At 41.6% G+C, this 13,875-nt stretch overlaps 1 protein-coding gene across 3 annotated transcripts in view; it reads right to left on the minus strand.

Annotated features, from left to right (window-relative positions):
• PFKFB1 (6-phosphofructo-2-kinase/fructose-2,6-biphosphatase 1) overlaps positions 1–13,875 on the minus strand; it is a 52,186-nt gene that overhangs the window by 16,994 nt on the left and 21,317 nt on the right. For all 3 annotated transcript variants that reach the window (XM_053667593.1, XM_053667598.1, XM_037153668.2), the window contains exons 2-8: positions 13,505–13,630; positions 11,375–11,468; positions 10,516–10,582; positions 9,535–9,609; positions 7,804–7,860; positions 5,151–5,272; positions 1,110–1,317 (exon numbers count right to left, since the gene is read on the minus strand). In XM_053667593.1, coding sequence (XP_053523568.1) covers positions 1,110–1,317; positions 5,151–5,272; positions 7,804–7,860; positions 9,535–9,609; positions 10,516–10,582; positions 11,375–11,468; positions 13,505–13,630 — 749 coding nt within the window. The remainder of the gene's footprint in view (positions 1–1,109; positions 1,318–5,150; positions 5,273–7,803; positions 7,861–9,534; positions 9,610–10,515; positions 10,583–11,374; positions 11,469–13,504; positions 13,631–13,875) is intronic.

The following is a 13,875-nucleotide window of genomic DNA, read 5'->3' on the forward strand; positions in this document are numbered from 1 at the left end:
ATGACTGTGCACAAGTGTCCCATAAAAGAGAGTGCTCCCACCCTGGCTGGTGTGGCTCAGTGGATTGAGCACCAGCCTGCAAACCAAACAGTCGCCAGTTCGATTTCTAGTCAGGGCACATGCCTGGGTTGCAGGCCAGGTCCCCAGTAGGGGGTGCTCAAGAGGCAACTGCACATTGATTTTTCTCTCCCTGTTTCTCCCTCCCTTTTCTCTCTAAAAATAAATAAAATCTTTCTTAAATTAAAAAAAGATTGAAAAAATAACAAAAATAAAAGAGGGTGCTCCCTATATCCTGTACCCCACTTCCCACTTGTCCCATCCCCAAGTGAATTCCCCCAGCAAGGACCTGTGCTAACAAGCCCAGGAAGAGGGTCAGCCTGGGGAGGATATGTCCCTTTATTGAACCAGCACCCATAATGCTTGTCTGGATAGAAGGAGCTCATGCCATAGAGTCAGAGTTTGGCCAGTGCTGGGATAGATAGATCCCAGGATGTGGTGACCTGTCTAGGGGCAGGAGAGGACAGGAGAAGGCTTCCTGGACCAGACTGGGGAGCAGGAACTACACTTCACAAGGTGGTATGGGAGGTAGGGGAAGAAAGAAACAGTAACTGGTGAGAGATAAGTGCTGACAGTGTGATGGCCTGCAGTGGGGTAGAGGTGGTGTAACATCAGCCCTGGGTAATGGAGGAAAAGATGGATTCAAGGATGGGGCACTTCAGCACAGCTGACTGCAAGTAATAGCCACTAGCTGACAAAGGAAGGCAGCCTAGGTGAGGAAACTGCACAAGTGAAGGCACACAGTTGTCAGTAAGATGAGGGACAAGTCAGGCAGGGGCAAAGGGAGATCATCATACTGGGGCTGGAAGAGCAGCCAGATCTAGGCAGGCCTGAAGTGCCAGGACCAAGTTTTCAGACTCGCAGCTCCTGTGGGCACATGATACCCTTTCAAGCATGGGTCAAGACTGAGTGGCTGACAGGGCAGAAGAATGGGAGTGACCTGTTACTGAGTACCCCCAACCTCAAGACAGAGGCAGTGGCCACTCCACCGCCCACGGCCCACCTAGTTTAGCTCAGCCTCAGTGTGCCTCAGTGCACAGGGCCCTCCCTACCTGCTTGCCCCGAGCTGAGAGGCCAGAGTCACCTCCAATTCGGCCTCTGAGGTTGAGTTCACTCTCACCGTGCCGGGATAGGTAGATGGAGCGGGGTGTGACATGGATGTTCATAAGATAGTATACTGTGCGGCTCTGGACGTGGTCCTGCACTCGATTCACCATGTAGCGTGTGCCCACGTCGAAGATCTTGATGTAGGACAGGTGGCTGGGTCAGTCCAAGCAAGAGCAAGGAAAGTTCAGGGGCTGAAGGTGAAGAGACTAATCCCAAGAGAAACCCCCAACACATACTCGACTTCCAGCCTCCTCCATAACCCAGCTCTCACCTACCTTCCCTGTAACAAGATGCCATACTTTGTCTTTTTCTGGGAACCTGTTCTGGAGACTTGGTTCCTGACCACCTTCAGGAACTCACTGCCTGCTACCATCTCCCTCTGTCTCCTTTTCTCAGTCTCAACTTGAGTCAGGTTGTCTTTTCACCTTCATTCATCACACTCCAGGCATCTAGGGTTCCCTTTAATGTGGTTCACATTCCTGACATTCTCAGTGAGAAGAGGTAATCCTCTGTGTCCCTGGATACCTCCAACATCTCATTGGCAGTTTCAGATTTGTCCACTCCTTTGCTCTTTCAAGTCATGAGCCAAGCTCTGCCTCTCTGTTCTTTGAACCTATGCTATGACATATTGTACTTGACACTCTGTAAGCAGTTACCAGATTATGTCTTTGTGTGCTTGTGTCTCTGTGTAAGTCTCTTTTCTTACTCAAAAAGGAGAGTGACTTGGGTTGTTTCCCTATCTTCCATGAAGTCAGCACACACACCCTTGTCTGTTCTGTGCACTGTGCTTGGGCTGAGCACTCAGCACTTGCCCTTTGGGAGTTAGGCCAGGTAGAAATACATATTTAGAAATTCATGATCAGTGCTCAACACCTATTCTCCAAACAGTCACTAGTCACTTACTCTAAGATGTGCCATGTGCTGGGGTGTGGGAATACACAGATGTTTTACAGCATCAGTGGGAAACTTGTGGTCCTTGCTTAAAGCTCTTTTTTAATCACCTCAGTTCTGTGATTTGTCATAAACTGACAACTATAAACAGAATTATAATCAAATTATTCAACAACCTCTTTGCAGAGAGCTCAAAATGGGGGACATTGACTAATCAGAAGACTAGAACCATGGAGCAAGACTTATGAGGCACTTGTTGTGCCAGGCATTAATTCCTAAGTTGTCTGATTGTAAGGAGTTCAGGGTGATCCCTGTAAACAGGTGGGGGAGGCTGGGGCAATGGGGTGACGCACCAGGAGCCCTGTGTGGACAGTAACAAAACCCAGTGAATGGAAATAGCTGCACTAACCCAAGGCAGGTAAGGCAGTGGCTGATGGGTTTGGTTCCAGAAAATTTCTCTGATGCCCCTAAAGAAGGCATTTCTATCTGCACCATGCTCATCATGCTCATTCCTATCATTCATGTCTAATGGTTCCCATAGGGCATTCATATTTGCTGAACATTTTGGGGGCTTCTGGCAGGGAATGAAGACTTTCAAGTACATAATTCTGTATAACAATCCTAGAACGTAGAGATCATTATCTGTGTTTTATGGTTGAGGAAGGTGAAACAGAGAGGAAGGTTAAACAGAGAGAGGAAGCGATTTGCCTAAGGTCATCCTCTCCAAGGACTCTCAGAGCTTAGGATTAGAAAATAGATGATGTAGCATTGTTGCATGGTTACTGTCTGTTCTTGACATTAGGTTCTTGGTGGATCTAGGAGAATTTCCAAATTCCTCAGCTTAGTCTGATATTCTAGGTGCCTTCACATACTGGTTCCACTTGGCCTAACCTCACTATTCCATGCTCATGGTTCATAACTTCTTTATTTCAGTTCAGCCTTTATGCCTTTGCTGGAATAGTCTCTGTACTCCTCTACCCTTATTCAGATTTAACTAGGCCACTATGAAGTGCTATCGTCTTCACTTGAAAAAGTGTTCCTTGCCTGGTCTCCAAAGTTGAAGTCCTATGCCTTCATCCTTCAAGAGCCAGTACACTCACTCTCTTTAGAAGACTTATTTGGTCCAGGATCAGAGATGCTTCACACCAAAAGTATTACAGCAACTAATACCCATACATACCATGTAAAATTTAAATAAAGTTATAAAGTATATTATAGTATGAGGAGGTTATACCAAGTCCTGGTTTCATTTTTTTTTCCATTTTGACTAACTTGATGCTGGAAATATAAAATATTAAAATATTTCAAGATTATTTTCTTATTTTTGGTAGCCTCTGCCTTGCTGGTGCCCTAAACACATCTAGTCTACCTACTGGGTAAACTTGCTCTTCTAGACCTCTTCCACTGAGCTGGGCTGGGTCCCCTCCTCTGTGTTCCTCCAGCACACTTCTATCATTCCCACTATTTTAATCAACTGCATACTCCTTGTCTTCCCCAACCAAGTGGTGCTCATTCTATTAGAGCAGGGATAGACCTTTCTTCTTTGGGTTCCTAGGGCAAAGATTAGGGATGGGCCCTGAGGCATGGACTATAATTGTCTTCTGATGGAAAAAAAATGATTAAATAAAATCAACCCTCATAATCATTCATCTTCATGCCCAAACTGATTCATCAAACATCTGAGCACCTGCAGGAGAACAGGTTGAAGGCTAGGGGCTTTCTCAATATCATTATTTCCCCTGAGCTCATCTCCTTCCAACTTCTTCCACCATATACTGTGCTAGCCCTTATTGTGCTTTTGTGGAAATTTGTAAAGGTATCACTTTCCTTAGGGCAGAAACAGCCCCACTCCAGCATACATGCCTTGGTGAGAGAAGTAAGTGCACACTTGACCTAAATGCCCATGCACAAAGAACAATCCTCACAATTGTACATAAGGTCCTGACTCTTGCACTAAGTGTCTAAGCCTCATGTGACACTTATGATATCGAGATTTGAGAAATGAAGAATCAGGCTGGAAGTCTGAAGATAAGGTTTGAGTATATATTCTGCTACTGATTCATTGTGTGGTCTTAGGTAAGCCCTTTCCCTACTCTGGGTCTCGATTTCCCAATTTGAGGAGTAAGGCAGTAACAATGCTCACCTTTTAAGACTTCAGTTAGACAAAGCTGGAAGGATATTCTTTAAACTTCCTAGTGTAGTATTGACTGTTGAAACCTCCTTACCCTTCTCACTTAGGTTCCAAAGAGTCTGAGTGATGTGAGTCTCTTCTCATCACAACCCATTTTGAAAGAGAGTAGGGTTCTGGGAATATCTTATATCTAAAACTTAACATCTTCCCTATACTGTCAGCTGACACCTGTCCTGTATTTACCGGTATTTTGAATAAAAATTTCAAGTTTTTCATGTGTCTTCCCATATTGCAAGGCACTATGGAAGCTACCTGAGGATAGAATGCACCTCTCTTGCCCTTATTTATACTCCCTATGTATACCATAGCCAAGAGGGACCAAATACTTATTGATTGAAGAGGTATATGTGAGTACTGTAATAAGAGACATGGCTAGGAGACAGAATATGTGGTTAGAACTCCAGCCCTATTATTGAGTTATGGTGGGAGCTGTGACAAGTGTTTTCAGCTAAGACTCAATTTCCTCTTTTTGAAATTTATGATCATAAGGCCTATTTAAGTCTCTTCTATTTGAAAGAGGGGATTCAATTAAACAAGATGAACATGTTTGAAAACTGAAGTATCATCCACGGGTAAAGAATACTTTTCAAAAAATAATAGCAGTAAAGACAGGAGGGAGGCTCCCCCTGCCCCCTCACCCTGAGGTCAGGTCCCTGATCTGTCTGTATTGCTCAGGAAAGCACTCCTTCAATCTTCTCATGAACACCTCACACATCAAAGAATAACCACCTCATTGATAAGTAGAACTAGGAGCATCCTTGAAGACAAATCATCAAGTCCAACTCCCTAATGTTACACATAAAAAAGTTGAGGCCAAGAGAGGGAGGAAATTTCCTTAGGTCCTACAGGACATCAAAACATGGCTAAGGATGCAGACCTGGGTTTTGGGGTTCTGGGCTCTTACCTGTCCACTTCATCATCCAAGGGTTGGTAATTGAGTTCATAGCATTCAATTCTTTTTAGAAAGTCTTCTAGAACCTTTTCTCGGTCACAGTGTATGTAATCAGGGCTTCCGAGTTTCACTTGCTGGGAGAAGGGAGAAGGACAGAGGGACCATGGGAGACAGAGACTCTGACAGTGCCCTTAGGAAGGGTCTTTAGAGATCATTGAGTACAACATACCTCATAATAAAAATGACAAAATTGAAACTTGGAGAAAGGGTCTTGCTTAAGTTTACAAAATGAATCCATTGAAAATCCGGATTGTGTAATTCTCATTACTTATGTATCTGTGTGGTCAAACAAGGCATGCTACATTATATTCAGTTCTATAGTATACAATGTTTCAGAAGAATGTTTATAAATAAGATAAAATTAAAACTTCTAAAAAAAAAAGAGGGCTGAAAATTGTGATGTCAGAAATGGTTGAAGAAGACCTTGGCCAGGGGTCACGATGGCTTAAATGTATCAAGTGTTTGCTGGAAGAACATGGCATGTTGGGTTTAGATTTTTGAAGGGCTAGTATCTCCAATTCCCTCAATACCTACCATTTCCACTCAGCTTAGTGAGTGGTACTATCATCCACTCAGTTACCTGAGGCTAAAGAAATCTGGAAGTCATCTTATAATAGATGTGTCCCTTTCTAACATTCCCCACCTCTCAGCAGGCATCAAAATCCTCTCCACTATATCTTCTAAATATCTAATTGGCCTTCATTTTCTCCTCCCTGGATGCTCATGATAGCTTTGCGACTGATCACTCTGTGTAAAGTCTTGTTATTTCTGACATATTCCCCATACCAGCAGCCAGAAGAATATTTCTTTGTTGTGGTTGTTGTTTCAATATTTTTATTGTTATTTAAGTACGGTTTTCTAAGAAGGATGTTTCTAACATGCACATCTGGCCGTGGAATTCCCTTGCTTAAAACTTTTCACATTTCCTCATATATTTTAGGACAGAGTATGAAATATTTTAGCAAGTGACTCATGATTTGTCATGATTGGGCCCAAAATAATTTTTTTCATCCTCCTCTCCCATTGTTCCCCTATTCCTTTACATGCTATTCCCTGATTTTCCATTCTTTGCCTGCCAAATTCCTATGCATTTTCAAGGTGCACATCAGCTATTACCCTCATTAAGAAGACTTCCTGATACACCCTATCCCTCCGATGTAAGGTTAGGTCCTCAAACCTCCTTTAATCCCTCATCTTAGCATTTATCTCACAGAGTTATGTCTATAAATTTGCCAGGCTCTCTTACAAGACTGTGAGCTCAAGAGCAAGACTCTTAGCCCTGGCTGGTGTAGCTCAGTGGATTGAATGTGGGCCTGTGAACCAAAGGGTCACTGGTTTCATTCCCAGTCAGGGCACATGCCTGGGTTGTGGGCCAGGTCCCCAGTTGGGAACATGTGAGGAGCGACCACACATTGATGTTTCTCTCCCTCTTTCCTTCCCTTGCCCCCTCTCTCTTAAATAAATAAATAAATAAATAAATAAATAAATAAATAAATAAATATCTTTTTAAAAAGAGCAAGACTCTTCTCTATCCATTTCTATGTCTCTAATACCTGGAATATCCTGGCATGGGTGTATGGATTCATTTTCTTTTCTTTTTTTTTTTACCACCTACTTTATTCCTAGATTCATTTTCTGTTGAATCAATAAATGGGTGGATAGATGGATAGGTGAAGAGGAAAGAAAGGGATTAGACATGTTCTTTGCTGCTAGAGACAAAAATAGAACCAATGAGTGGGAATTACAAGGAGGTAGATTTCAGCTTGATTGGACTGTATTTGATGAAGGCAATGAGCCTCTTGTCACAAATTATGTGAAGAAAAAATGCAGACAAACATTTACCTGAGATTTCAGGTATCTGATGAAGGGTTGTAGATGATTTTTTTTTAGATTTTATTTATTTATCTTTAGAGGGGAAGGAGAGAGGGAGAGAAACATCAATTTATGGTTGCCTCTACTGAATCCCCTGCTGGAAACTGGCCTGCAACCCAGGCATGTGCCCTGACTGGGAATTGAACCAGTGACCCTTTGGTTCACAGGCCTGCATTCAATCCACTGAGCTACACCAGCCAGGGCCTGTAGACGACTTTTAAAGTCTCTTCTGTCTCTGAGCTCCAGTAATTTAATGAAATAAAGAAGAATAAAATGTGTTAAGTGATCTAGTTCTAGACCACATGCCTAAAATCTAAGAGGCATGATAGTTCTGATATGAATTATGAGGCAGAATAAAGATCTTTTGAGGCAGATAGCCAAACCTGAGGGCCAGTCCCATTTCTACCTCTTTCTGGCTGTATAAACCCTTGACAACTCACCCTGTTGGAACCTCAGTTTCTTGTTGCCAACACTGAAATGATTCCTAACAGGCATGTTGTGAAAAAATCAATGAGTCAAGATTGGTACCTGGTGCATATTAATAACTCTATATATATTGGCTTCATTTAATCTCATAGGAAAATTGTAGGCCACAATCATCAAGGAATGCTTCCTATGGAATGTGGGAAGGGAATCCTGGAAAAGAATGCCTTCTTTAACCTCATAGAGATATTTTAAGGCATGATCCAAGCCTGAGGCAAAGTAAGAAGGAAGGGTAATTTGGGCTCCTTACCGTGATGTTTTCTGCAATGATTTCAGGGTCATTACAAATGGACTCAATAAAAAACACCTATAAGAGAAACAAAAGAGATATTTTTTAGCAGGGAATTGTATTTGATAGGAGCCAATCATAGTTTGACCCCTTCTAAATGTTTCTGAGTCATCCCCAGAGCATCTTTGACAACATAATTTCATACAGTGGTGCTTTAGGATTCTGATTTTTATGAGGCGGATTGGCTCTAAATTGAATGGTTCAAGATTATTGCTTTGTGTTTTTGCTGTTTTTTTAAAAAGTAGGATCTTGTAAATAATGTCTATAAAATGAATTTGGTTCTTAGACATAAGGCTCCAAGAGAGATAGATAACATTTTGTAAGTAGCATGCTAAGGTAGTGGTGGGAATTTAGCTCATCTGATACCATTGCACCTGAAGTCAACTTTCCTGATGCTAATTCACCCAATTAATTCAGCTAAAATGATCATTTTCTAAAGCAGTAGTTATTTTCTTTCTTTCTTTCTTTTTGCAAATACAATGTTTTTATTCCCCTTCACCTTTTACACCTATCTCCTTAACCCCTCTCCCCTCTGGCAATCATAAGTTTATTTTCTGTATCTTTGGGTCTTTTTCTGTTTTATTTATTCATTTTTTAGATTCCACAAATAAGTGGAATTATATGGTATTTGTCTCTTCTTGTCTGACTTATTTCACTTAGCACAAAACCCTCTAGGTCCAATCATATTGTTGCAAATGACAAGATTTCATTCTTTTAATTGCTAAGAAATATTCCATTGTGTGTATATATGTGTATATGTATACGAGGGTATACACATTCCTTTTGGAACATTATGGCTTTCTAAGCACCCAATTGTTCTCTATCATATCTTCTTTATTCATCTACTGATGAACACCAAGGTTGCTTTGGCTATTGTAAATAGTGCTGCAATAAATTTTTCTTTTGAATAGTGTTTTTTCCCTCTTTGGATACATACCCAGAAGTGGTATTGCTAGGCCATATGGCAATTCCATTTTTATTTTTTAAGGAATTTCTATTGTTTTCCATAGTGGCTACACCAATTTACAATCCCACCCACAATGAATGAGAGTTCACTTTTCCCCACATCCTCACCAACACTTGTTATTGGTTAGCTTTTTGATGATAGCCAGTCTGACTGGTATGAGGTGGTATCCCATTATGGTTTTGATTTTAATTTCCCTGATGATTAGTGATGTTGAACCTCTTTTCATATGTGTATCAGTCATCTGTATGTCTCCTATGGAGAAATAGAAATTCAGGTCTGCTACTCATTTTTTAAATTGGATTGTTTTCTTCATGTTGAGTTGTATGAGTTCTTTGTATGGATATTAACCCTTTATCAGATCTATCACAAATATCTTCTCCCATTCAATAGGTTGTTTTTTCATTTTGATAATGATTTCCTTTGCTGCATTTACTGGTTTTTAATTCACATGCTTTTTGTAGTGGTTCTCTCTCCTTTTTCCTCATCCTCCCCTTACAGTGCCAGCCTGTCAGTAATCATCTTCCATTGCCTAATATGGCACCTTTCCTTTCCTGTTCTGTTCTGTTTTGTTGCTTCTAAACATTATCTGGAAAGCCTTATCAACCAAATTAAAATGTTGAGCCTAAGGTAGCTGATCTGGACTCTATGAATCCTCTGGTTTGCCTTTCTTTAGGATTTATGCCTGGATAAGTAGGTTCTAGATAAGAGTAGCAGTGTAACTGTACCTTGTAACCATGTTCCTTAGCAAACTGCAAAATCACTGACCGTCGTTCTCTGGTAGTGTTGGTGGCATCAAAAACCTAGAGGCAGATGATGAGATTGGTTTGCTGTGAGTCTGGTGCTGATAGAATGCCTACTCTTGACCATCCCTGTGGTCAGCTAATTGGAGCTACCAGAAGGGGATAGAACTTGGACTGGGTGATGAAGGATAGCAAGGATTTGGAATTGGCTTGTATCAATTTCTCAAGCACTCACTGAGCCCTGCTATTTACCCAAAAGTGTAGCAGGCTCTATAGGAATAATAATGCAAGAAAACATTTGTGGGTTTTTAGTAGGGTCATTATACAGGTGAAGTAACTGAGCCTTAGAGGAAGGATTTGCCTTAACCAAGTCTCTGAGAGTTGCTGATAGAGGAGACATAGAACTGATTTCTCAACTCCTAGGTGAGGCTTCCTCCTTCCCTATCACTTCGGAGTTCTTTAAGGACAGGAAACAACTCCCTATCCTCACCACCTTAGATGAGATAATTTGCATAGTTGAAGATCTTTTTTCATTTTTAGAATTTGCAAATCCTATCTCCAGGGTGTCTATGAGAATAAACTGACTAAGATGTTTAGATAAATCTTAACTAAAAAGTTTGTATTTTAGTTTAAAATTCTACTGTAGTCCTGCCAAATTCTTGGGAGTGGAGTGGTAGGTATAGTAGCTAAAAGTATAGATTCTGGAGCGAAACAACCTGGATTTCAGTTCTGTTCTGCCACATACCTACTATGCCATTACGGAAAATTATTTCATCTTTCTGTGTGTCATTCTTATGGGATATAAAATGGGGGAATAATTATAATACCTTCCTCATGGGGTAAAATGGGATTAAATTAATATGTACAAAGTACTTAGAATAATGTGTGGAACATAGTAAATGTTCAATACATATTATCTGTTCTCCATCCCGGCAGAAATCCCAGGGAAAATGCAAATTGCTTTACCGCAACACGACCGTCCTCATGGCTGAGATAGTTATGGACATCCTTAAGGGCAGCCAAAGCACATTGCCTGAAAAAGATGGAGAGAAAAAAAACCCAGACAAGACTTATTCCCAAGACTGGATCCTCTAAATTTTCTACAGTATCTTTTGCACCATCTCTCATATGTCCTACATTATATTATTCACCTAGTAAATATTTACACATGACAAGCACGGACAGGCCACACAGGTGACAGTGGATCTGTGTGTATGTATATCTTAGGAGCAGATATAAAGTGGCATACCCAGGAAAAATTGACTGACACAGCATAATATTAAAGGCTCCAACCCTTGAGTTAATAGAACTGAATGGGTTCTTGAACCCAATTAGAGCCTGAGTATATGATCTGTGGAGTAGAAGGCATTCCTGGCACAGGTAACAGCATACGCACAGATATGATATTGGCAATGTTTTATGGTTTTGGAAAAAATCTAGTTAGTGATTACTCTTTTCGAGGTTCTAATGAGACACGGGCTCTCTTTAAAAAGTGTTCAGAGTCTTGGAGAGGAAAGAGACCTTGAGATTGAATGGATGAGGTTGGACACACTGCAGTATGCCAAACTAGGACTCTTGTCTCAAAGGCTAGGCTGGGAAATTTCCATTCTTTTCTGTCAGAAGTAGGAGAGTGTTTAAAGTTCTTAAGCAGGGGATAGCTATGACTTGAAACAAGCTTTCGGTAAGATAGTTATCCAAACCACCATTTGAGAATCTAGAGGGCCTCCTTGCTAACCCTGTGCCTCTGCTTTAGTCTCTCATCATCTGAACAAAGCCCTCCCTCAGCCAGTGGGCAGCACAGGTCCTCAAAATGTTAGGTACTTACTTCCTGATATGTAGAGCTTCCAGGTTGTCTGGGAGAAAGAATTCATAGTTCTTGTAGCTAACTGCCTCTCTTCGATATTGGCCTAAATTAAACACTGAAAGCAGGGAACACTTGTGAAGAGGTTGGGAAGATCTCAGTGGCAACAACAACAATACCCATATCCTAGTTGGGAGGGATTTTAGAGGGAGGTAGAATAAGGTATAATTTGTAGCTATATAATGTGCTTACAAAGCTTCAAATTATGGCTACCGGATCATTTTTTTTTTACAACAATCCTGAAAAGTGAGAATCACCATTCCCATTTTACAAGTGAGAAAACTGAAGGTCAGAGATGGTAACTAACATTCCCAATTACCGAGGAGCTAGGATTCAAGCCCAGGGCTATTTGGCTCCAAAGCTGGTGGTTGGTTCATTATTCTATTTTATAACAAACTCCAACCCTTTTCATGTTCTACTCCATTGGAAAGATAAACTTAGATTCAGGGAGTAAAATCAATCACCAAGGGTCCAACAGTGAGTCAGAACTAGTTTGGGCTTTTTGAAACATAGTCCAATATTATTATATATTTTTGTATCACAATAGAAAATCTACATTTGCCCTCTCTAGGTCACACTTTCTCATTTGTAATGGTGTAAAACCAGAGAGGAGGGAAGGGAAGGAAAGGGGATAATAAGCAAAGAGGTAATATAGTATTTTATTCATTCAACCAATAAATATTTTCTGATGCGCACTCTGTGAAGCCAGATGTGAGTTTTGGGGCAGAGCTAAACCATATCTGCGTGATGAGACTCTCAAAGAGGTCAGAATCCAGCAGATAGGAGGACAGAGAATAAACCAGTAAACAGAGAGCTCTCGCCCAGTTTGTCAAGCACTCTGACAGAACCATGCAACAAAGTAAGGGGCAAGAAAAGACTAATTAACTTGGGGTGACCTGAGAAGGTTTCTTGGAGAAAGCAGCCTTTGAACTAGACCTTTGAGGAGGGCAGGCCTTTTAGAGGAAGGCATGGGGGGCTGGAGTGGGGAACAAAGACATTGCAGGTAGAGGAACAGCTTGAGCAAAGGTGTGGCATTGGCACAAGGCAGAACACGTTTGGGGAATGGTAAAGTCATGGACTGTGACCAAGGCCTCTGAGAGACTGGCAAGGGCCGACTGTGGAAGGCCTTGAACAATAGGCGATGCAGCTTGCATTTAAGTCTCAAGGCCCAGAGATCCCTTGGAGACTGTAGGTATGGCCAGCTTTGCGCTTTGAAATATGACTGTGAGAGCCTCTGTGAGAATGGAGTGGGCTGGAGCAGACAGGAAACAGGCACATTAGAGTAGGGTTTGTGTGGGAGCCCAGAGGAATCAAATAGGAACGGGGATGCACGGTGGGGGGACAGACGCTTCAACCGGATAATAAGAGGGACTGATTGCTGAATAAGAGGTAGTAAGCACAAAAGAGACCATATGGAGGAGAACGGAAAGGTGGGAGCAGGGAGCAGGAAGGAGGTTGACAGGCAGGGACGAAGACCCCTCTGGAGGCGGAATGAGGCAGGACCACTTCCGGCTGGGGAGGGGGAGTGGACAGGCTTAGACCTAAGGAGAGGCTTGGAGAGAGCAGACGCCTTCTGGACCCAAGAGGACGAGGTGAGCTAAGATGCCCAGCTTTAGTGAAAATGCTCTGGGTCCCTCCTAGCTGCAGCTTCAGAGTCCTTGATTCCACATGCTGCTAAGTTTGGAAGAAAACCTTAAGGGTGTGAAGAGATGATAATGCTAATAAAAATATTAATATTGGTATGATAATAATAGAAATTGCAATAAAAATAATATCCTGGTCATAGAATTGTCTTGAGGTCTTACAAAAATGGAGCTCCTCTGGAAAGAAATGTAATTGTACTAGTTTTCTTACCTAGCATGGGATTGAGCACAGTGTATGTCCCCAAGAAATTTTAAAACTCATTAGGAGTGTAGTGGTAGTGGTAGTATTAGTAGCAGTAGCAGTAGCAGTAGCAGTAATAGTACATATTCTGTTAATAATTGAGACTTTCCTGGCACTCAGGGCATTGTCCGTTCTGAGGGTTGCTACCTTACTGTGTTTTCAGACAGTGGCCTGTAGGGGGCTGTATAACAAAAGGTTTCAGAGATTTACCTTTAGTTGGTGTTCCGATCCAGTTCAGATATCGGGTGAGCTTCGTAGAGATGTAAGTCTTTCCTCGAGCTGGTAAACCCACCATAATCACCATTGTGGGGGAATTGGTAAACTGGGGTATGGATGCTGAAAGACAAACAGGGCCTCAAAAGCTTATCTCCAGGTTCACATGATCTTCTGGTATCATTTCAGGGATGTAGAATTAGAAGGACCTTCTCTCCCACCATTATAACTATATATAAAAAAAACCCAATTGCAAATTGACTTCTCTTGAATTCATAAAAACAAAACAAAATAAAAACCCTGAGACTGCAGTGCAAACAGTTAATCCAAAATCTGTAGAGATAAGCATCTGCAGGGAGCAACAGTGC

Source organism: Artibeus jamaicensis, unplaced genomic scaffold (assembly GCF_021234435.1).
Source record: "Artibeus jamaicensis isolate MK-2021 breed Jamaican fruit bat unplaced genomic scaffold, CSHL_Jam_final contig_1410, whole genome shotgun sequence".
Lineage (NCBI taxonomy): Eukaryota > Metazoa > Chordata > Mammalia > Chiroptera > Phyllostomidae > Artibeus > Artibeus jamaicensis.